Source organism: Vicia villosa, linkage group LG4, assembly GCF_029867415.1.
Source record: "Vicia villosa cultivar HV-30 ecotype Madison, WI linkage group LG4, Vvil1.0, whole genome shotgun sequence".
NCBI classification, from domain to species: Eukaryota; Viridiplantae; Streptophyta; class Magnoliopsida; order Fabales; family Fabaceae; genus Vicia; species Vicia villosa.
In genome coordinates this window covers 114,806,215-114,829,457 of record NC_081183.1, presented here as the reverse complement: position 1 = coordinate 114,829,457, position 23,243 = coordinate 114,806,215, and the positions used below count along the sequence as shown (strand labels likewise).

At 33.6% G+C, this 23,243-nt stretch overlaps 2 protein-coding genes across 2 annotated transcripts; one reads left to right on the top strand and one right to left on the bottom strand.

Moving 5' to 3' along the window:
• Nucleotides 1–8,075: 8,075 nt before the first annotated feature.
• LOC131595072 (putative disease resistance protein At1g50180) lies at nucleotides 8,076–11,882 on the bottom strand. Its single transcript, XM_058867315.1, has 2 exons — nucleotides 10,590–11,882; nucleotides 8,076–9,896 (listed from the first exon to the last, which is right to left on the bottom strand). The coding sequence occupies exons 1-2, from the start codon at nucleotides 11,644–11,646 to the stop codon at nucleotides 8,173–8,175; spliced, it is 2,781 nt and encodes a 926-aa protein (XP_058723298.1). The 5' UTR covers nucleotides 11,647–11,882; the 3' UTR covers nucleotides 8,076–8,172.
• A 5,482-nt stretch (nucleotides 11,883–17,364) lies between these two features.
• LOC131599507 (uncharacterized) lies at nucleotides 17,365–19,135 on the top strand. The gene is made up of 2 exons (XM_058871834.1): nucleotides 17,365–17,737; nucleotides 18,789–19,135. Exons 1-2 carry the CDS (start codon nucleotides 17,548–17,550, stop codon nucleotides 18,908–18,910), a joined length of 312 nt encoding a protein of 103 aa, XP_058727817.1. The 5' UTR covers nucleotides 17,365–17,547; the 3' UTR covers nucleotides 18,911–19,135.
• Nucleotides 19,136–23,243: the final 4,108 nt, after the last annotated feature.

The window sequence follows — 23,243 nt, the reverse complement described above, 5'->3', positions numbered from 1 at the left end:
AATAGGAATGTTACTCTCATATATCTGGTAATCTTCCAGCTGACTTCTCATCCAGAGCATTTGTGTGCTACAACCAGCAGCAGCAACATATTCTGCTTCTGTTGTTGAGAGGGCAATAGTAGCTTGCTTCTTGCTGTACCATGAGATCAGATGACTTCCAAGAAATTGACAACTTCCAGAAGTGCTCTTTCTTTCTATTCTATCTCCAGCATAGTCAGCATCACAGAATCCTACTAAGTTGTAATCTTTAGATCTTCTGTAAACTAAACCAACATTAGTAGTACCTTTCAGATACCTTAGAATTCTCTTAACCGCAGTTAAATGAGATTCTCTTGGATCTGATTGGAATCGAGCACACAAACAAACACTAAAGAGAATGTCAGGTCTAGAAGCAGTTAGATATAGAAAAGATCCAATCATACCTCTGTACAACTTCTGATCTACCTTCTTACTTACCTCATCCTTACCCAGTACACATGTTGGATGCATAGGAGTTTTGGCTTCTTTGCTTTCAGAAAGATTAAACTTCTTCAGAAGTTCTTTCACATACTTCGTTTGATGAACATAGGTTCCATCGGAAGTTTGGTTAATTTGAATCCCAAGGAAATACTTGAGTTCTCCCATCATGCTCATTTCAAATTCAGCCTGCATAGACTCAGCAAACTCCTTTCCAAGTGTAGCATTAGATGTTCCAAAGATAATATCATCAACATATATTTGACAAATTAAAATATCCTTTTTAAATGTTTTACAAAAGAGAGTAGTGTCCACTTTTCCTCTAGTGAAACCATTTTCCAGAAGGAAAGAACTCAAACGTTCATACCAAGCTCTGGGAGCTTGTTTCAATCCGTATAATGATTTCTTTAATTTAAAAACATGATTTGGAGACATGGAGTCTTCAAAACCAGGAGGTTGATGGACATAAACTTCTTCATCTATGTAACCATTTAAGAAGGCACTCTTGACATCCATCTGATAAAGAGTGATGTTGTGTTGAGTGGCAAAAGAAATTAATAGATGAATAGATTCTAACCTGGCCACTGGTGCAAAGGTTTCTGTGTAGTCAATTCCTTCTTGCTGACTATAACCTTGAGCAACCAGTCTGGCTTTGTTTCTTACCACTTCTCCTTTCTCACTTAGCTTGTTTCTGAAAACCCACTTAGTACCGATGATGTTAAATCCTTTTGGTCTAGGAACCAAGTCCCATACATCATTCCTTTTAAACTGATTTAGTTCTTCTTGCATGGCAATTATCCAGTGTGGATCTTCTAGAGCTTGATCAACAGAAGTTGGCTCGATCAAAGAAACAATACCTAATTGACATTCTGCATTGTTCTTAAGGAATGCCCTTGTTCTGATGGGATCATCTTTCTTCCCAAGGATCACATCTTCTGAGTGCGCTGAAGCAAGTCTAGGTGATCTTCTGACTGTTGGTTCTTCAGAGATTCTCAGATTCTCTAAAGATGCAGCAACTTGATCTTCTGATCCATTGCTTCTGAGACTGCCAGCTTCTGCAGCTTTGCTTCTTGGTTCTTCAACTTCTGATATATCAATATCAAAATCTGCAAAATTCTCAAACTGCTTTGGTTTTTCAAAACCAAGCTTATCATCAAATCTGATATTGATTGATTCTTCAATAATCAATGTTTCAGTATTGTATACTCTGTAGCCTTTAGAGCGTTCAGAATATCCAAGAAGGAAACACTTATGTGCTTTGGAATCAAACTTACCAAGATGATCTTTAGTATTCAGAATAAAACATACACATCCAAAAGGATGGAAATATGAAATGTTGAGCTTTCTATTCTTCCACAATTCATAAGGAGTCTTATTTAAAATAGGTCTGATAGAGATTCTATTCTGAATATAACACGCAGTGTTTATTGCTTCTGCCCAGAAATGCTTAGCCATATTGGTTTCATTGATCATGGTTCTGGCCATTTCTTGTAGAGTCCTATTCTTTTCGCTCTACAACTCCATTTTGCTGTGGAGTTCTAGGACAAGAGAAATCATGGGCAATACCATTTTCTTTGAAGAACTCTTCAAAGAATCTGTTCTCAAATTCGCCACCATGATCACTTCTGACCTTTATGATCTTGCACTCTTTCTCAGATTGAATCTGAGTGCAGAATTCAAGGAACACTGAATGAGACTCATCCTTGTATTTCAAGAACTTTACCCATGTCCAGCGGCTATAATCATCAACGATGACTAATCCAAATTTCTTCCCTCTGAAAGATGTTGTTTTGACTGGGCCAAACAGATCAATGTGCAAGAGTTCTAACGGCCTTGAGGTAGAAACAACATTCTTAGACTTTAATGCAGGTCTGGAGAACTTGCCCTTCTGACATGCTTCACAAAGAGCATCTGATTTGTATTTCAGATTTGGGAGTCCTCTGACCAGATTTAGTTTGTTAATCTGAGAAATCTTTCTCAAACTAGCATGACCTAATCTTCTGTGCCAGACCCATTGCTCTTCAGAAACAGACATAAGACAAGTCACCTTCTGCTTCTCAAGATCAGAAAGATCAATCTTATAAATGTTGTTCTTCCTCTTGCCTGTAAATAGGATTGAGCCATCCTTCTGACTTACAGCCTTGCAAGACTTTTGATTGAAGATTATATCATAACCATTGTCACTTAATTGACTTATGGACAATAAGTTATGCGTTAATCCTTCTACAAGAAGTTCATTAGTTATGGAAGGAGAGTTACCAAGACTCATGGTTCCAGAGCCAATGATTTTGCCCTTCTGATCTCCTCCAAACTTGACTTCTCCACCTGTTTTAAGCACCAGGTCTTGGAATGTAGACCTTCTTCCCGTCATGTGTCGCGAGCACCCAGAGTCCAGGTACCATGACATTTTGCTTTTTGTCCTCTTTTCCGCCAAGGATATCTGCAATAGGAATAATCTTTTCCTTAGGTACCCACAACTTCTTGGGTCCTTTCTTGTTAGTTCTCCTCAAGTTCTGATTGAACTTGGGTTTAGCAAAATATTTAACAGGAGGAACAGCATGATATTTCTTATTCTGAGTTCCATGATATTTCTTAGGTTGTGTCACATGCTTCTTGGTGTGTGTTATGTGAAAACTTTGTGCATGTGATGTGTGCTTAATATCATGGGAGTGGCCAAATTTAAATTGGTTATACAGAGGCTTGTATGATATTTTCATATCATCCACAGATTCAAGCTTGTATGGGATTTCACCCTCATAACCAATGCCAACTCTCTTGTTTCCAGACACAGCATATATCATAGAAGCTAGCTGACTTCTGCCAATACTTCTAGATAAGAACTTCCTGAAACTTAAATCATATTCTTTCAGAATATGATTCAGACTGGGAGTGGATTTTTCTGAATCAGAAGGAGATCCAACATTATTGGATAATTTTAAAACTTTTTCTTTTAATTCAGAATTTTCCAACTCAAGCTTCTTAGTTTCAAATTCAAATTGCTTTTTCAGCTTTTTGTATTTGATACTAAGATAAGCTTTTAATTCAAGAAGCTCTGTTAGACTGGAAACTAACTCTTCTCTAGATAGTTCAGAAAATACCTCTTCAGAATCTGATTCTGATGTAGATTCTGATCCATCATCTTCTGTCGCCATCAGCGCAAAGTTTGCCTGCTCTCCTTCAGAGTCTGATCCTGATTCTGATTCAGAATCATCCCATGTTGCCATAAGACCTTTCTTCTTATGAAACTTCTTCTTGGGATTCTCCTTCTGAAGTTTCGGACACTCATTCTTGTAATGTCCAGGCTCATTGCACTCATAGCAGACAGCCTTCTTCTTGTCAGATCTTCTGTCACTAGAAGATTCTCCACGTTCAAATCTCTTTGAACTTCTGAAGCCTCTGAACTTCCTTTGCTTGCTCTTCCAGAGTTGGTTCACCCTTCTGGAGATCATGGACAGTTCATCTTCTTCTTCAGATTCTGATTCTTCAGGATCTTCTTCTCTAGCCTGAAAAGCGTTAGTGCATTTTTTAATATTAGATTTTAATGCAATAGACTTACCTTTCTTCTGAGGTTCATTAGCGTCAAGTTCAATCTCATGACTCCTCAGGGCACTGATCAGCTCTTCCAAAGAAACTTCATTCAGATTCTTCGCAATCTTGAATGCAGTCACCATTGGGCCCCATCTTCTGGGTAAGCTTCTGATAATCTTCTTCACATGATCAGCCTTGGTGTAGCCTTTGTCGAGAACTCTCAATCCAGCAGTCAGAGTTTGAAATCTTGAAAACATCTTTTCAATGTCTTCATCATCCTCCATCTTGAAGGCTTCATACTTCTAGATTAGTGCGAGAGCTTTGGTCTCCTTGACTAGAGCATTTCCTTCATGAGTCATCTTCAAGGACTCATATATGTCATGGGCCGTTTCCCTGTTAGATATCTTCTCATACTCAGCATGAGAGATAGCATTCAGCAAAACAGTCCTGCATTTGTGATGATTCTTGAAATCTTTCTTTTGATCATCATTCATTTCGCTTCTCGTGAGCCTTACACCAGTAGCTTTAACAGGATGTTTGTAACCATCCAACAGAAGATCCCATAGATCAGCATCTAGACCAAGAAAGTAACTTTCCAGTTTATCTTTCCAATATTCAAAGTTTTCACCATCGAATATTGGTGGTCTAGTATAACCATTGTTACCATTGTATTGCTCAGCAGAGCCAGATGTAGATGGAGTTGAATTTGTTGGAATTTCACCAGCCATCTTTTACTGAAGCGTTTTTCTCTTCCTGAATCTTTTCTAAACACAGTTAAGTGCTTGCACCTTAGAACCGGCGCTCTGATGCTAATTGAAGGATAGAAAAACACTTAGAAAGGGGGGGTTTGAATAAGTGTAGTCTTAAAAACTTGAACGATAAAAATAAATTGCACAGTTATTTTTATCCTGGTTCGTTGTTAACTAAACTACTCCAGTCCACCCCCGCAGAGTGATTTACCTCACCTGAGGATTTAATCCACTAATCGCAACAGATTACAATGGTTTTCCACTTAGTCCGCGACTAAGTCTTCCAGAGTATCCTGATCACAACCTGATCACTCCAGGAACAACTGCTTAGACACAAGCTAAGACTTTCTTAGAGTATCCTGACCACCACGTGATCACTCTAATTACAACTGCTTAGACACAAGCTAAGACTTCCTAGAGTATCCTGATCAACACTTGATCACTCTAGTTACTTACAAATTAATGTAATCAATTCTAAGAGTATTACAAATGCTTCTTACAAGCTATAATCACAACAGTGATATTTCTCTTAACGTTTAAGCTTAATCTCACTGATATATTACAACAGCAATGTAGTGAGCTTTGATGAAGATGAAGTTTCTGAGTTTTGACTTGAACAGCGTTTCAACAAGTTAATATTCACAGAATTTGGTTCAGAGTTGTTAACCTTGCTTCTCATCAGAACTTCATATTTATAGGCGTTTGAGAAGATGACCGTTGAACGCATTTAATGCTTTGCGTGTTCCGTACAGCTTTGCATTTAATGTTTCACGCTTTTGTCAACTACCTCGAGCCTTGTTCACGCTGTGTCTACTGACGTTGCCTTTAATAGCTTCCAACGTTCCTTTTGTCAGTCAGCGTAGCCTGCCACCTGTACTTTCTTCTGATCTGATGTTTGAATATAATATTTGAATATCATCAGAGTCAAACAGCTTGGTGCATAGCATCTTCTTGTCTTCTGACCTTGAAGTGCTTCTGAGCGTGATACCATGAGAACTTCAGTGCTTCTGCTTCTGACCTCAAGTTCTTCTAATGCTTTCATAGACCCATGTTCTGATTCTGCCTTGACCATCTTCTGATGTCTTGCCAGACCATGTTCTGATGTTGCATGCTGAACCTTCTGAGACAAAGCTTCTGAGCGCTGATTTGTGCATACTCTTTATATATTTTCTAAAATGGAAATTGCAATGTATTAGAGTACCACATTATCTCACACAAAATTCATATCCTTGTTATCATCAAAACTAAGAATATTGATCAGAACAAATCTTGTTCTAACAAAGCTCATCAAAGTACTCAAATTTTTGTTTGTCCACCAGCTCCAAAGAAAGCAAGATTAACACGAAGCAACAATAATTCAGCTCAAGTGTTCTTTAAACTCCCTCACGATCTGTATTTGTGCTTCGGAAACCAATCCTTGCAAAAAGATCTAAAGTAGCTTCTTAGTAATAGCTAGGCAATTAGATTCCCATTATTCACCTAGCTAGCAATTGTCATGGTATATATATATATATGAAACATTATCGTTTTTCTTATTGAGTTAAATATAATTTCAGTTTGCGTATTTTTTATTTACTTTAATATTTATAAACTTTTTAGTTTTTTGAATTCAAACTTCGAACTTAGTCCAAAGACACATAGTAATGTTACAGTTTTCTTGTTTATTATAGTTCTTCTTAATTTGAGAATTAGATATATATGTATATATGAGTATAATTTCTGCAGAAAATATAGATTTAAAAGAAAAACCATTATCCAACCATAAATAAATATGTTATGTAAGCAATGTAAGTAACAATATGGTCACACTCTACTTGTGTGCGTTTAACGAGTCTTTGGCGGTTAGTTAAAATGCCCCCACACCAGTGATTCCAAGGCTGTACGAGTCTTTGGTGGTGTGCTTTGTACTATATTCCTCAACCACACTAGTTACAAATTACAATAGTTTTTTGTTTTTTACAAAAGTACAGTACAAGTATTGTGTTTATTTGTCGGTGATTTTTTCAAAAGTTGGAATTTATAATTTAAAATGATTAAATCCACTAAGAAACACAATAAAATAAACACTCAATTAAATATGTCAAACACCAACAAAAAAATTATAAATAATTAAAAAATCAATTAAACATAAAAAAATTATAGATCAGACATAATAGTTGATCAATCCCTTTGAATTTTGAACGATAGTGATTAAGGGTTCGTTTATTTTGTTTTTTTTTTTTAAATTGAATTTTATATTTTTGTGTAAAAAATATTTACAAAGAATTTTTTTTTTTTAAATTTTAAATGAAAATTTAGTTAGAATAATTATTTTTACAATATTATTTTAGGTATTTTATCTTTTAATTAAAAAAAAGTTGAATATCAATATTTCAAAAATTCATTTAATTTTGAAGCTATTTCAAATAGGTTTTTATAAAAATCATTTCTGAAATACAATATTTTGAAAAAATTGTGATTTTGACTAGGATATGGTCTAAAATAATGTATGTTTATTTTATAAGATGTCAAAATTAGTGTTTCATTTAAAAAAAACTTAGAATATTTTAAAAAACGGTTTTGTAAAAATCTATTTTCAAAAATACAAAATAAAAATCTATTTTTTAAAGCTGAAACAAACAACCTAAATATTGAGATTATGATTCTCACTTGGTATTTTTTTTAATTGTAAGTATGTTAGCCGGATTTGTCTATCTGATTTGATTAACGGGACGTTGATACTCAACATTAGTCACTCTATTTATATTTCGTTAACTTAAAAAATTATTTTTATACTCTATTTATGGGCTTGTTTGTTTTGGTTTTTTTTTAAAATGATTTTTATAGTGTTATATAATTTTGTGAAAAAAAATTTTACAAAGAAATTTTTTATAAAAGTTTCAAATTAAAATTTTGTTTGAATAGTTATTCTTAAAATGTGGTTTTAGGTATTTCATCTATTTATCGAAAAAAAATTGGATATCTAAATTCCAAAAAATTACTTTAATTTTTAAGCTATTTCAAATATATTTTCATAAAAATCATTTTTGAAATACAACTTTTTGAAGAAATTGTAATTTTAACGGTCTTCAACAATGATGTTTATGTTATAGGATGTCAAATTAAGTGTTTCATTTTAGAAAAATTGAATATAAAAAAACTTGTAATATTTTGAAAAACGGTTTTAAAAAATCTATTTTCAAAAATACAAAGAAAAAATCCATTTTTTTAAAGTTCAAACAAACTGGCCCTATATATCTCCTTAACTGAATTCATATTTTGTTAGCTGAACCAAACCATCTCTATATCAATCCAAATACATCCAAGGTCTACTAAAAAAAACAAACAAAACCTTTAAATGTCAAAATAAATAAAAAACACCATCACTTCTTTGGATCAAATCTTTGTTACATGACCAAAAAATGAAATCATTTACAACACATTTCAAATGCAAACAATTCTAATAGTCACAATATCTAAACACCAAAGATGGAACATGTTGAACTTTATAATGTTCATCACCACCTTTCTCAAGTTTCATTCTAAACACTGCAAACATTGATCTAATCTCCAAATCCTTCAAACCCCCAACAAACCTAATCCCATCAGGCACAACCTCAAGCTTAGTACAATTCGAAATCTCAAGCTTCCCAAGACAACACATTGCACCTTTCTCCATCTTCCACTCTTCAAGATTAGGCAAATCACTCAAAACAAGTGACCTTAACTGAGGAAAACCTTTGCTACAACAAACCATTTTCTTTCCCAAAAACGAATCAAGTTGCAACTCAAGCAACCTTAAATTCGGTAGCTTCTCCAATGTTGTCATTGGATCAACAACTAGTCCTGAGCCTTGTAGTTTAAGCTTTGCAAGTTTTGATGAAATTTGGTTTGGTGATGGAAAATTGGTTATAGGTCCTTCAATGTGAAGCTTGTAGAGATTAGGACAACCTGCAGAAACTTCTAGGATTGAAATATCCTCAGAACTAACATAGAACAATGACTCAAGATGAATGAATTTTACATTAGTACTTTTGAATACTTCTCCGAAATTCGGATCATCGATTACCAGTTTTCGTAATTCGGTTAGTTTCATGAGGTCTTTAACATCACATTTATCTGCAGGGAAGTTAACTAGTGTTTGCAGGTTTTGCAGATTGGCTATGCACCATTTTTCGACAATGTTTCCGCATGATTCGGGTAGAAACAAATGCCTCAACTTTTGCATGTTTCCTATGACATTTGGTATTTGAACAGTTGAGTTTCCTGTGAGAAGGTCTAAGGTTTGCAAGCACTTTAAATTCCCTATTGAATTTGGCAACTCGTCGATTTTCGTGTTTCGTAGACTTAGAAACCTTAAATGGATCAAGAAGCCAATTTCTTTAGGTAATTTTCCCATTTGACATTGTATTCCTTCCAAATTCAAGACTCGAAGTAACCTGCATTTCTTGAAAACTGATTTCATCGAACTCCATTCGCTTAACCTAGCTGTTTTTTCGTGGTAGCAAAGTATAGACCTAAGATGGTGATGGCTTTTTAAGTGTCTAGGCAAGAATCTATCAATATCTTGATCAAGATATAGCGCGATCCTTCGAACTTTACCGGGCGGCCTCGCTTTCGAGGAACTAGTTTGATCTACATTTCGCGAATCAATCGTGTTGAGAAAGTTTTCTTCATATGCCTTAGACACGCATAAGTCCCTCATTAGGTTATGCATTTGAACTGTCCTAATTCTTCCGGTTGAACTCTTCTCAACTACCTGAATCATACACCTTTCGACGAGTTCTGTAAAGTATCGTTGCGCCACGTCCTCGAGAGCTTCCTCGTTGTCTCTGGAGTTTTGAACCGATGATATGATACCTTCTGCCACCCATATTCTTACTAGTTTCTTTGTTTGTATCTCTATGTTTTCAGGGAAATGTGCTAAGTGGAGAAAACATGGCTTCAATTGGTAAGGTAATTCATAATAGCTTAAAGCTAGTACTTCAGATACTCCTAAGAGTTGTTCTTTGCCTTTTGCTTTTCTAAGATGTGTGTTGATGTTCTGTCTCACTGTGTCCCATTCATAAAATGATGGCTTTGATGCTAATAGTCCTCCAAGGACTATTATGGCTAGAGGTAAACCTCCACATCTTCCAACCATTTCTCTTCCCAATTTCTCCATCTCTGTGGTAATGCTAGAGTCTATGTGCAAAGCAAGAAAAAAAGCATAAGTTGGTAACAACATTTGAAACAAAACCAGGTTCATCAACAAGGTAGACAGCTACAATGCGAACAATATTGAGCTATGTAACACCGACACCTCTAAAAAGAAATGTGTTTGTGTCCGAAACCGTTGACGACTTGTGAGTGCCGGTGTTATTTGGGTTGTTTATGATACAGTTCCATCAGAAAACCGAATCAAACCATAGGAAAAGGTCATCCAAATCGAACCAAATCATTTCAGCTGACTAGAACCGAACTGAACCAAACCAAAATTATAACCAAAATTATTGGTTTGGTATGCCGGTTCGGCATTCCGATTGTACCAAACTGTTAGAAAATAGTTTTTTCCAAACCGAACTAATTGTTAAAGAACCAAACTGTTACTCTTTTTTTCCAAAAAATTTTAATAAAAAAATTTAAACTTGTTTTTAATATTTTTCATTTTCAGTTTCAGTTCGGTTCATTTGTCATTTGGTTCGGTTCTAAAACAGTACGTGCAGTATGATTTGGTTCACTAACCAAACATAACGGTTCGGTTATTTTAGTTTCAATTTGATTCAGTTCGGTCCAACGATTTTTTTAAATAGTCCTAGGTCTCGTGTTTTAGGTGTCTGTGCTTCATAGATATTATTGCGAGTGCATTATTGAAGTAAAGCAACTAAATCTACATACCTGGATCATCATATTTTGGAAAAGCCTTTTTCTGAAAAAGCTCCCAACTATCATCTTCATCCAAACACTTTGGCTTATGAAGATAACAACTAGGATCCATATGCAAAGCAACATCAGTATTCCTAGTAGTAACCAATATTCTACTCCCAACAGCCAACAAGCTCCCAGTTGGAAAACCAGGCCTCAAATTATTCCAACTATCAACACTCCAAATATCATCAAGAACCACCAAACACTTCTTCTCCACTTGAACTTGATAAAGCTTTTTCGCAACCTCGTCGTCTCTCATATCCCTAATTTCCTCTCTTAACTCCTTAGAAGGTGACAAAAGCTTCAACAAAATCCCCTCCCAAACATCCCTTGCTTGACAATGTTGTGATATATAAGCCCAAGCAAAACTCTCAAAACTTTGCCTAACTTTAGTACTATGATAAACCTTCTTAGCCAATGTTGTTTTCCCTAAACCTCCCATACCCCAAATAGCTACAATTTTGTAACCCTTATTGTTGTTATTCACCAAACATGACTCCAACATCTTAACATCATAATCCACACCAATTATATCCTCTTCAATAACATGAGAATAAGATCTTCTCAAAGCCTTTTGTCTCCCATGTAATGAACTTGAAGCCTCTCCTCTATCTCTTCTTATGCCAAAAGTTTCTAAACTACTTGTGAGACTAGTTATCCTAGAAATGATATCATCAACTTGTGAACCTACTTGATGAATCTCTATTAACCTGTTGATCATCGAAACGAAACTTTTGATTCGGTTAAAAGTACCTGTCATGTTGTTTCTTCTTGAAGCTCCTTTGAGTGCATATGCTTCAATGACATCATCAGAATCATAAGCAACTTCTCTTATTTCTGAAATCCAATTCTTGAGAGTTTCATCATCTTCTTGTCTTCTGTCTGCATCTTGTAAGTAAGATTCCATCATCCTTAAATCAGTTCTTAGCTGATGAACTTTGTCTTGTACTCCATATAGGAACACAGCTTCTTCAATGAGTAAATCACTGATTTTTTGTACTGTGAAGTCTACTATTGATTTTGCCATCTTGCAAAATTGTTGCTTTTTTTTGTCAAAGAAAAGTTTTTTTCTCTTTTTCAGTAACCCATTTGGTTCAATAATAGAAATCTAATATCAAATTTCAACATTGCTACTATCAATTTAAGAAGGAGAATGAGGAAAGTAGAAGAAGATGGGGTTGACTTTGACTTTGAAGCTAACTAAGTGATAGTTTGAGACAAGTTCCTTGTAACTTCCAAGAAATTGGAAGACAATAAAGTCAATGTATGTCGACAGTGTATAGTAGTTGAGTCTAAGTCAACAAAATAATCCAAAAATTAGTAACACACAAAAATAAAAATCAAACAATAAAAGAGTGAGATGGGTTGGAATAGTTCAAAACTTGGAGCCGTGAGACACTTTGATACATGATGCTTAAAAAAAATGACATAATCCAAAGAGAAAATTTGTGGCTGTAATCACTTGCAATAATAATATATCAAAGTTGAAGTTGTACAAGTGTGACAGTCCCAATTTTAGAATAAAGAAATCATTAAGAAAGTACAATGTGAAACAAATCTTTTGAGATCTAACTTCTAGAATGCTTTCAAATTCCAATTAGGGTTGAAGATGATATTTATAGAATGCTTAATTCTTTCCGGTGGGATTCTTGCAAAGCAGAAATAGAAGAAGTTGTGACATATGTTTCTATGCAAAACAAAGATTGTGTTTTTTTTTTTTTTCACAATTCTTATATATCTCATGTGTCTTTTGATTTAATACACATGGATATTTGGGGACTAATTTCAGTTTCATTCATGTATGAATTAAATTATATTCTGATTGTTGTTGATGACAAAAGCAGATTCACTTGATTACTTTTTTTTTTTTTTTTGAGATTGAAATAAGGGACTTCTAATCTCATTTAGCCATTTATCTCAACGGTGCATACTCAATTTAGCACAAAAACTGAATGCATTGGACATGATAATCTTAATGAATTCATTCTCAAAGATTTTTATCTTTTATCAAGTGTCATGTGTTGGTACTTAAGAAAATGGAATTGTTGTGAGAAAATACCAATACATATTTGGCATAGTTATTGTTGAATAGTAATTGTGTATATAGAGTGTGTGCTGTTAATTTGTTTTAGGCTTTGTGTTGGATTTTAATTAGTTTGGCTCATTATGAATTTAGTATATATTGCATTTTGCTTTGTAATTGGCAACGTGGAGAATCATTCATTGTAATTGTTTTTCAATTGAGTAAAAGTTTGTTCTAGTTTCTATCTTTTCTCTCTCTTCCATCATCTTCATCTTTAACCTTGTGCTCCAACAATTGGTATCTAGAGCTCCAGTTCATATCCACAGAAAGGGAAACACGAGTGTAGCGAGGTGTGTGTTTGCTTTTATTTCAAATTCATTCAATTCACAATGAATTGAAGATCGCAATTGTATCGGAATCACACTTTTATTTCGATGGATCGAGAAACACGAGTGTTTGGTGAGATTTGAGTGATTTCTTGCATAATATCGAAGATGAACAATGAGAACGGTGGTTTGAATACGAAACTTCTGGTGCTTGATGGAAAGAATGGAAAATTGGTGGATGATTCAGATGTGTGTCTTGTTTGGTGCTCAAGATGTGTTTGATCTTGTTTGACTAATGGACTCGAAAATGTTCTTGTTGCACTTGCTTGAGCCTGTTTCCTTTTTCGTGTCTTCTTGGACTTTCAAAAGAGGAGATGCCCTCAACCAGAGTCCGAAAGACATCTCATTGTCTTATATTTTTCATTAAAACCCCCAGCCACTCATTTCCCAGATTGTCACAGTTTTTTAAATTTGTGCCTTATCTTTCCACAAACAAAGCAAAAAGTAGGTAGTTGTTCTTTTTTGAAGAATATCTTATCACTTTTCATCCTGATACCTGGCCATAGGGCCTCGCTTTAGCGCTTTCTTTATATCAACCTTAACATTAATTTACAAGAATCTTCCAATCCTATTTTTCTCTTAGGGGTCGACCTCTTCAAATTTCTCAATGATATCTCCTAATTTCTTAGCCATGCAGTACTACAAATAATATATTTAATGATAAAGCTTTCACCTCACCCACAAAAAAAACTTAGATATAATACTAAGGCGCACCATGTTTTATTTGTTTTTAAAAAATCTACATATTCCCTCGGTTTTTAATATAAACGAGATGAAAATAATTTAGGACATGCTTTAAATCCCAACTAATGCAGTTTATATTTTTATATCTTTTTAAGTGAAACCTTTCTTTTTATGGAACCTTTATTTTTATTTTATTTTTTTATGCGTAAACTAAATGATCTATCCCTTCGGTTCCCATAACAACCGAGGGATAAAATAATCAGACTTTATTATAAAAGCATTCGTTAAACAAATTTTACCATAATCCTAACTTATATGTAGCCGCCCCAAACTCATATGCATCATTCTTTAGAATGGATTGCAAGATAGTTTTTTTTTTTTAATATTATGTGTTCTTCTATCTTGAAAAAAAAATTTGTGCCTTTGCAATTTATCTTACATAATGGTGTTGATGTTGTTGTTGTATTTTTGGAATAACCTTCTTATGTTGTCAATCAAAGAAAACATCAATGCTTTCTTTGGTTGACAACATTGAGAAGTTTATTCCCTAAACATGTTTCACCATTTTTCTTGAAACTTATTACCTCGGTTTTTTCTAAAACAGAGCGGTTTCCTCATTTTATTTTATTTTTCTATTTAAAAAAGAAATACAACAAAACCGAGGGATTGTGTTACACAGCTACAACAACGAATCTCTACCCTACATTCATGAACGAACAACTCTCATGATATTGCCAAGACATCAATCTACAACAAACTATCTACATCTACCACTATATATCTTGTTCCCTTTCTTGTAAAAGTATTTGCCATGAAAAAATTTGCTGAAGTTAATGAAATATTATGAAACATTTGCCATGAAAGCATTCGTTAAAGAAGGTTGAAAAAGTTCTCTATGATGAATTGCAAGTGCAGAAAAAACATTGTTACTTCATGTTAAATAAAGAAAGGAGATCAACCTTGAATAAATTATTAGAAGTTGGATGCATTCAAGATATGCAACAAAATCTAGATTTCAACAAAGATTTGTTGTTCTCCAAGAATAACAACGACGATGATGAATCTGGGTTCGTTGTAATCAACCTATTTGATATTCTGTGTAAACAATGTAATTTGTTTTAAATAAAAAGCTTATTCATCTCATTTTTTATTATAATTATGGGGATAATTAAGCGTGTTTATTGAGGATATTCACCGTCCTAAAACAAATCTTTATCATCCATTTAATGAGTATCATTAGTGATCTGCGTGAAATATAGAAACTTTTATTATAAAAGCATTCTGAATATAGAAAATTGAAAGCATTCTGAAACATTGTGAAGTGTTTGAAACTATCTACATACACCACTATACATCTTGTTCTTTTTTTTGTGAATGGAATCGCCATGAAAAATTCTTTATGATGGATTGTAAGAGTAGAAAATCATTTGGGTTTAACCCTTTTTTATTTTATTTTATTTTATATCAGAAATAAATAAAAGTAAAAGCAATTAAAAATATCCTAACAATCAGCATTTGATCTTCCCTAGAATTCAATAATTCGAAGATCCAACATTTTATCTTCACTGACAAATTAATTTTTACTTAAATATTTTGTATAAATAATATAATATTCTGGTAAATAATGTAGTTTATAAACAAATTGATTTATTAATATTCTGTATAATCAATGTAACAAGATTTTTAAAAAAATCTATTTTACCCATCAATATTATTTATAAACCGAGAGGTATGAAGCACTAGTAATGAACTAAAAGTGCAATAAATGACATTAAAATAAAATTTTGCAATTAAGGAAACATAAAGATAGGAAAGGAAGGGACGCAAACTCATACATGTTTTTCACAAACTATTTCGCTCTTTGACTCGGGTACTCTAGTTCTATAGAGAGGTATATGAATTTTGCGACCTTGATTACAATGCATGAGTTTGCTGTTTATACTAATTTGAAGCTAACTGTTTCCAACAATTTATTCCTAGAAAAATGGACTCGTATTATGAACGTGTACTTCAGTATTCTAAAGCTCATCCATGTTTTCAGAGTTGCAAACAGCTGAAAACCATTATCCCATTCTCTAAGCAGATAAAATACCTCTTTATCGAAGGTGTTTTGTGAAAACATCTAGTGCTGAGACAACTTCTTACAAGTCTTTGGACACCAAAATATCCTAAGTCCCTACGTCTGGTAGACATGTCGACTTCGACATCATGTTGAAGGTTTGTCTTATGTAGCCCTTTTCGAGATTTTGGATACGTTTTGAAGAGAGAATGATCCTAATCGTGTGGATCTGCTATTGAGATTCTTTCAAATCATGCTTACCCCGTTAGTTGAACTACTTTAGCTTATGAGGTTAGTTTGTCAAAACTTTTCAGTCGACACTCTTTGACATTTATCATTTTTTTCATGTAGTTATTAACATTCTTTGTTGACCTTCTTCTAGCTAGAATTTCCAGGATAACACCCCCTCCTGTCACTGCTTCCAAATCCTTTTTTGGTGCGACCTGAAATAAGAACATGTTGTTGTCTAGATCTTGTATCTATATTGGGTTTTTGAGTTGTCACGCTTAAGTTATTGTGCTCTTAAAATCCTTATTATTAAAAAAGTTCAATGCCCATAGTTTTTCAATAAGCGTTCTCTTGAATACTTCGCCTTTGATGTCTACGACTACGTCCACCGTAACTCCATCTTCTTCCTCTTTTGAGAGAGAATCATTAATCTATTTTTCCATTTATAGGTTGGTCATGCACCACAAAGATACATAAATGAGTTAAGCTTACTAGGGTGAAGAGATTGTCACCTTTTCATGTTCTCATAACTCATATGACAATTGTAAGAACCTTAGTAAAAAAGGGAAACCACGATGATAAATATTAGACGATAAAACATTAGCTATTGCAAAGTAGGGAGAAAAAACTCGAATGAGATCTGGAGAAAACCCTAGAAGAAAAAAGGGGGAGGAACACAATAAATTTTAGAGCGAGAATGTCTAACCTCTCTTTAGAAACACGTGGAATACGTTGGAGTGTGAAAAAAGGAAGAAAAATGCTATTTTGACACAATATTTTTTTTTACATATACACCATATGCTACTGTTCAAAAATACGATGAACATTGACATCCATAATCTTAACTTTTCTACATCGTTTTCTCTCTTTTTCTAAAACAACTTTAGTTAATTGTGTGTAAAAACTTGATTAAAATAATTCATGCTTTGATTAATATGCATACTAACATTTAAAAAGTAATTTTAACTGGAAAAACAAAGTCAGTTAATTTAGTGTAAAAATTGATTAATGTAGTTCATTGGTTAATAAATGTCCTAACATAAAAAAATAAAACTTTATATGGTAAATTAATTTTGGTTAATAATGTTAAAATTTTAGTTAGTAGAATTCATAATTTGGTTTAATAAAAACATAATCTTCCCGTAAAGTAAAATTGGTTATCGAAGAAACAAAAAATTAGTTAACATAATTTATAATTTAATGTTTGAAAATGGTTAATCCCGTATATTTTATAACTTGATAAAGTGTTGAAAATAAATAAAATGGTTAATAAGTTATAACAAAAAAAATTGTTGAAAAAAAATTGGTGTTAAAAAGTGTGTGAAGGTAGGATTGCTAAAAAAGGAAATAAAAGTATCGAAATGAGTTAACTTAATTGTCAAACTAAAAACCTCGATTAAAACACCAACGCATCTTGAAAGCTAAATCCATCTAAACTCAACCCACCCAAAACCCCCCAATTCCACCAACCAACCTCCTTCTTCATCCAAATCTCCAACCAAAGAATCAAACCCCACAGACACAGAGCTAGCTGCTACCAACAAAACAATGGCGTACGTAGATCACGCGTTTTCGATTTCAGATGAGGATATCATGATAGGAACCTCCTACGCTGTCAACAACAAACCCCCAATCAAGGAGATCGCCCTTGCCGTTTCACTTCTCGTCTTTGGGTTTCTCAGTATCATCATCGGTTTCGCCATGGCTTATAACCATGTCGGCGGTGACACTGTTCACGGTAACTATCTTTTCACTTTTCTCCAAAAGCATAGTTTTAATTAGATAAAAACATGTTCAGTTTCTGATTACTTGATTAATTGTACTAATTGCTGCAAATTTTTTGTTTCAATTTTGTTAATAAAAAATATGTTAATTTCTAGGGTTTTCTGGATATTGAACTCTGCATTTCTTGTTACTAACTCTTTCTGCAAGTGCTAAATTAATTTGAGTTAATTACCTTTTTATTTTGTCTTAAACTTGTTTTTGAGGTGCAACTTGATTGATCCCTTGATTTTTTTGTGTTAATTTGGTCCCTTAACTTGACAATGTTAATGCAAGTTGGTTCTTTCCGTCACATTTAAAGCCAGAGGTTCTTTCCGTCACATTTCGTTAATTCAACTCACTATACATAGACCTGAGGTGGAAGTTGTTGAATGAAAATATTTTAAAGCCAAGGAGACCAATCCCATCGTCCACTTATAGGGGTCCCGTTTAAAGCCAGAGCAAAGCTTTGTATGGACATGACCCAACACTGGAATTGTTTGCACATAGTAGAATTCGAACTTAAGACTTTGAGAAGACCTTGTTAGGAAAAATATTTTGATTTGGGGAAGAAGAGGAAAGGGAGTCTGGTGACCCTTATTCCCAACTTAGATTGGATTTTTCACATCAACACAAACTAATACTCCTTTCGTCCCACAGTGAGTGATCCGGTTGACCATTTCATGTAGTAACTTTGTCTAGTTAAAGGAGCAAACTGACACTTTTAATAAGCTAAGGGACCAATTTGTGCCTAAAAATAAGCTAAGGGAACCAAAAGGTCATTAATCCAATTATTTTATCGATAAATTGTTAGACTATAGACCTTTTGATTGGAACTCTTTTGACGCTCCTAAACTCATCAACTCTGCTTTCTGTCTGAGACAGATTTCAGTTCAGCTAAAGTTGAAAACCTAATTTTTAACTGAAACTCAACTGGCACATGACCAAAGTATAGTAGCTAATTAACTGGTTCTCTGTTATATTTTGGTGTTGTTGAATTTGAAATTTGTATTTGGTTGATTTGATAGGTCTATTCTTTGCAATACTGGGAATGCTATTGTTCATACCGGGTTTCTACTACACGCGGATTGCATATTATGCTTACAAAGGATACAAAGGGTTCTCTTTCTCTAACATACCTCCTGTTTAGCTGTCATAGTTTCAGTTCAGTTCCACAGCTTCTTTATGTACATATGTACCCTTGTTTTATTCCACTACCCCCTTTAATGAGTGTTTAGATTTATGTTGTAATTTGTTGTTGTTCTTAATGTATACCAAGTACCAACCACTACAATTTACTACTGTTGTTACAATTCTGTCATGTAGTGTTGATTGTTCGGCTGAGAAGTTGATAATAGAAACATGTTTCGAGAAATTTTTTTTTTTTTTCTTCTTATATCACATGTTTATTTCTTCTTATTATTGGGAGAGGATTAATTTAAATTAAGTATGCTGGAGTTATACTTGCAACTGATCATGATCAATTTCATGCACTAATGTGGAGCTCGATTCACCGATTGACTCCGATTTCATTGCTGTTTTTGTATTAAGATTGGTTAACAAAATATTTGAGCTATTTGCCTTTTGAGATTTATTAAACTGTTTATAAATTATGACATTAATCCAACAGATCTGATCTGCAAGGGGAAGATTGTAACTTGGAAAAACAGACAATCAAATAGCAGTATGTTGTTTATCAAACCTGTTCTAGGATTCAATTACTCTTAAGTCACAATTCTTCAAAATCTGAACGATTGTTTTGAATGATATAAAAAAGTCATTTGGTTTTTGTCAAAAAGAAAAATACATAGGATAAGAGGAACCAAGAGATGAGTTTATGTACAAACACTTTCAAAATTAACTCACACACACTTGCAAAATAAACTCACTCTTAGATAGAGAAAGTGCAATTAGATAGGTAATTTTAATTAATTTTCTCTTTTTTGAAAAGGAGTTAGGTAGATAAAATTAATTGGGCTTTGTGTGGATGGACCATGAAAATTTTGATGAGATACTGTAGTCTACTAGTGTAAAATAGAGGTTCATCATTAACCAATCTTTTTAATAATATTGGTGTGTTTATGTGATCAATCATATAATAGTAGAATAGAATTAACTCTATATCAAGAATTGTATTTATTTTTAAAATTTACCTTAAAAGGGAAATTTATTATTTTTTCTGAGAAGTAGTTTTAATGTTATTTTTTCTATTCAATAATACTCAAATGGGCTACAACTTTTATATAAAAAAAATCAATTCAAACCCTAATAATAAAAACATCAGTATAAACTCGGCTAAATAAATTTTCAAGAAATCTTTCTGCAGTATAATTTGAAACACTAATTAAACGATAATTGCTTTTAAATTTCAAAATAATAAAATTAACTTTAAGAATACTATTTTGATCTGGGCATGAGTTAGGCATGGCAACGGGCGGGTCGGGGACGGTTGTTACCTCTCTCAAACCGAAATCTGAATCTTCAAACAATCTTCATTCCCCGTTAGGGGTGGGAATAGGCTGGGCCGAGTTAGACTTTGTCAAGCCTGAGTCTGACCTTTTCGAAGGTCTGTTTGGCCTAACAACCTACATAAAAGTCTATTTTATTCGAGCATTTGTAAATAAAAAATTTAACTAATGTTTAAATGGACTAACAAATTAAAAGATCAATTTGAGTAAATGCTTATTTGCGTTGACTTATTCAAGTTTACCTATTAACTTAAGTTTTTTGATACTATTTGTTTGAGAGAACTTAAGAAAAACTTATGACACTGTTCATAAAGTTTTTGCAGTTAATTTTCATTCGTTCATTTAAATGACTAAGCTTGATTTTTGTATTTTAATTCAAAGTATGAATAAAATTTTATAATAATAATTAAATTATTCATATATATTTAAATAGACCAGCCTAATAGGCTTAAAAGACTTTTTGTATGGCCTGTGGCCTAGCCTTTTTAGATATATAGGCTTTTAAAAAAGCTTAGGCCTTTTCTATTTGAAAATAAAATCTGACCTGGCCTGGGCCTATGTAGGCTAGTCGTAGGCTCCTGTTAGTCAACCTGGCCTATTCCCACCCCTATTCTCCGCCCCAAATCCAAACGGGGATGAAGAATTAAAACTCAAATCCGACCTAAACGGGTTTGAGTTAGATTCGGGTATCTCCGCCCCGACACCATCCATTTAGTGAAATCAATTTTTTTAATAAAAATACCTATTTTTTCTAAAATTAAATTAAATTATAAATAATAAAATAAAACAATTTCAAAAAATTCCATACATAAATTTTAAATATTCTAAATAATAAATACAAATCAACATATCAAAATATTGACTACATATTTAATATACTGAGTTATCAAAAATAAATAATAATGTACATAATGAAATAAACTAGGCGGGTTCGGGGTGGATACTAGTGTCCTCATTACCCGATCTGGTCCCATATTTTATAGTCGCAGAACGCCTAAACTCAAACCCAAACCCAGTCAAAATGGATTTTTCCCATCAACTTCGAGGCGGGTTGGGATGGGTGTCCGCGAGTACGGGTTTTGTTGTCATGCCTAGCCTTAGCTCTCAGAGGAAGCTGGAGGAAGAGATGTTTGTACTTAAAGATGATTTGGTAGAGATCTCTTGCGACTATTTTAAGTGAGTGAATGAGCAAATGACCTTATTACATCTAGGGCAGAATATGAGTAGGGGTGTTCAATGGTTTGAGTAAATCCGAACTAAACTCGAATTCAAACAAAGCATGGTGTTTGAGTTGGATATTTTTTTAATTCGGACAAAAACCAAACCAAACTAATTAAACCCAATGTTAATTGGTTCTAACAATGGATTTTCAAAATTCTACATGTAAACCCGTCTACCCAAGCCAACCATAATTAATTTGTATAATTTAATCATCATTATCATGACAACTAATATAAGATATTTAACTTTAAGAATAAAAAAATGAAACTCCATTTGTGACATTCACAACCTATATGGAGAAATAAGTTAGGATTTTATATTATTATGGAAAATTAGTTGATGTAAATTAAATAATTTTAAAAATATTTTTGCATACTATTTCTCATTTATCTCATCAATCCAATCCAAACCAGCATGTTGTTTCTCGGTTCGGTTCGGTTCGGTTCGGTTTGGACTTTATCAAAAAAAGTGAAAATCGAATCCAAACCAATCCATATATTTTGTATCAGTCTAGGCATCGAATTCTCTCAAAGCCGAACCAAACTGGCCCACAAACACTCCTAGATATGAGCTTCCTGGACAGGTTCAAAGTTGTATGTGGTGGTTGACTAGTGGATGATATGGATGATACTTTGTCGGTTGAGCCAGTCGCTCTTCCTATTTAAGATGACCAAGCTGAGCTAAGGGTGAGAAGGTGAGTTTGATAACACGAAATCGTATCACATTTTAAGCTTAATTTACATGAATTATTTCTCTGTTTTTATCGAATATATTACTTCACGTCGGTATTTTATTGTATTTTAAGGTATTTATAATTATTCAAGCCTATATGAAGTTGCATGATGAAATGGGAAGCAAACAACCAAAATAACACACTTTTGCTGTCTAGCAGAAATGTCTGCTAAAAATATCCATGACAGAAGACTGTGCCGCCCGGCACTGCCCCCATCACGACCAACATAGAGCTACAAAGTGTGCCCTTCGGCACACCAAATGTCACGAATGACACGACTATGTTATAATTAAAACGGAACAGCCCACGAACTGATACGCAGAAGCCCAGTTTCCTTCTGTTGAATGATTCATGCGCACGAAGTGGAGTTCTCCTAATTTATGAAGCCATGTTCCTCCAACTTCCCACTTCTTCTCACATGATCTAAGAGTAACTTCCACTTCCATTCATTATAAAAAGGACCGAACATTCATATTTTTGGTATCCAAATTTTATGCGTGGAAGCGTTGTTCATAGTTTTAGGCATAAATTATCACTTTGTAAAAGTGGCAGTTTCTCACAACGAGGAACTACCACACCATTATTTTTAGGCCTACAATTTATGTACTCTTCGATCGCAATCTTGCCGACATTATTTCAAAGCTTTATTCAAGTTTCAAGATTTATTTCGTTTGTAACTTTATTCAAGTTTATTTCGTCTGCTTTACTTCCAGGTTTATTTATTTGCAATTATTTTAGTTTCTTGTTCTTATAATATTGTTTTATCATTACAAATCTAAATATGCATATGTTTATGGTTAATAATTATAATTTCATGTTTGTTTATTTCTTTAAGTATGTCCGGCTAAATTGTTTTGAGTTTGGTATGTGAGGACCGTCATTTGTGATGAGATTCGGTAATTAATATGTTGGCTTAATTATTATTATAAAATTATGTTTTGTTTTTATGATTTTAATATTAATTTAGGTAACCTTGTCACAAGAGTGAAAGGTTAACTACCACGATTTTGTCATGAGAGTGAGGGACCTATTAAGGTTCGAACCGGCATTGCGAGAGCAAA

What these genes read in the sequence shown, in the direction of transcription:
- LOC131595072 (XM_058867315.1), bottom strand. Translation starts at nt 11,646, where the DNA reads ATGGCAAAATCAATAGTAGACTTCACAGTACAAAAAATCAGTGATTTA. An exon ending in TCCAAAATATGATGATCCAG is followed by an intron (nt 9,897 to 10,589) that starts GTATGTAGATTT and finishes CTTTGCACATAG; the next exon opens with ACTCTAGCATTACCACAGAG.
- LOC131599507 (XM_058871834.1), top strand. Translation starts at nt 17,548, where the DNA reads ATGGCGTACGTAGATCACGCGTTTTCGATTTCAGATGAGGATATCATG. An exon ending in CGGCGGTGACACTGTTCACG is followed by an intron (nt 17,738 to 18,788) that starts GTAACTATCTTT and finishes TTGATTTGATAG; the next exon opens with GTCTATTCTTTGCAATACTG.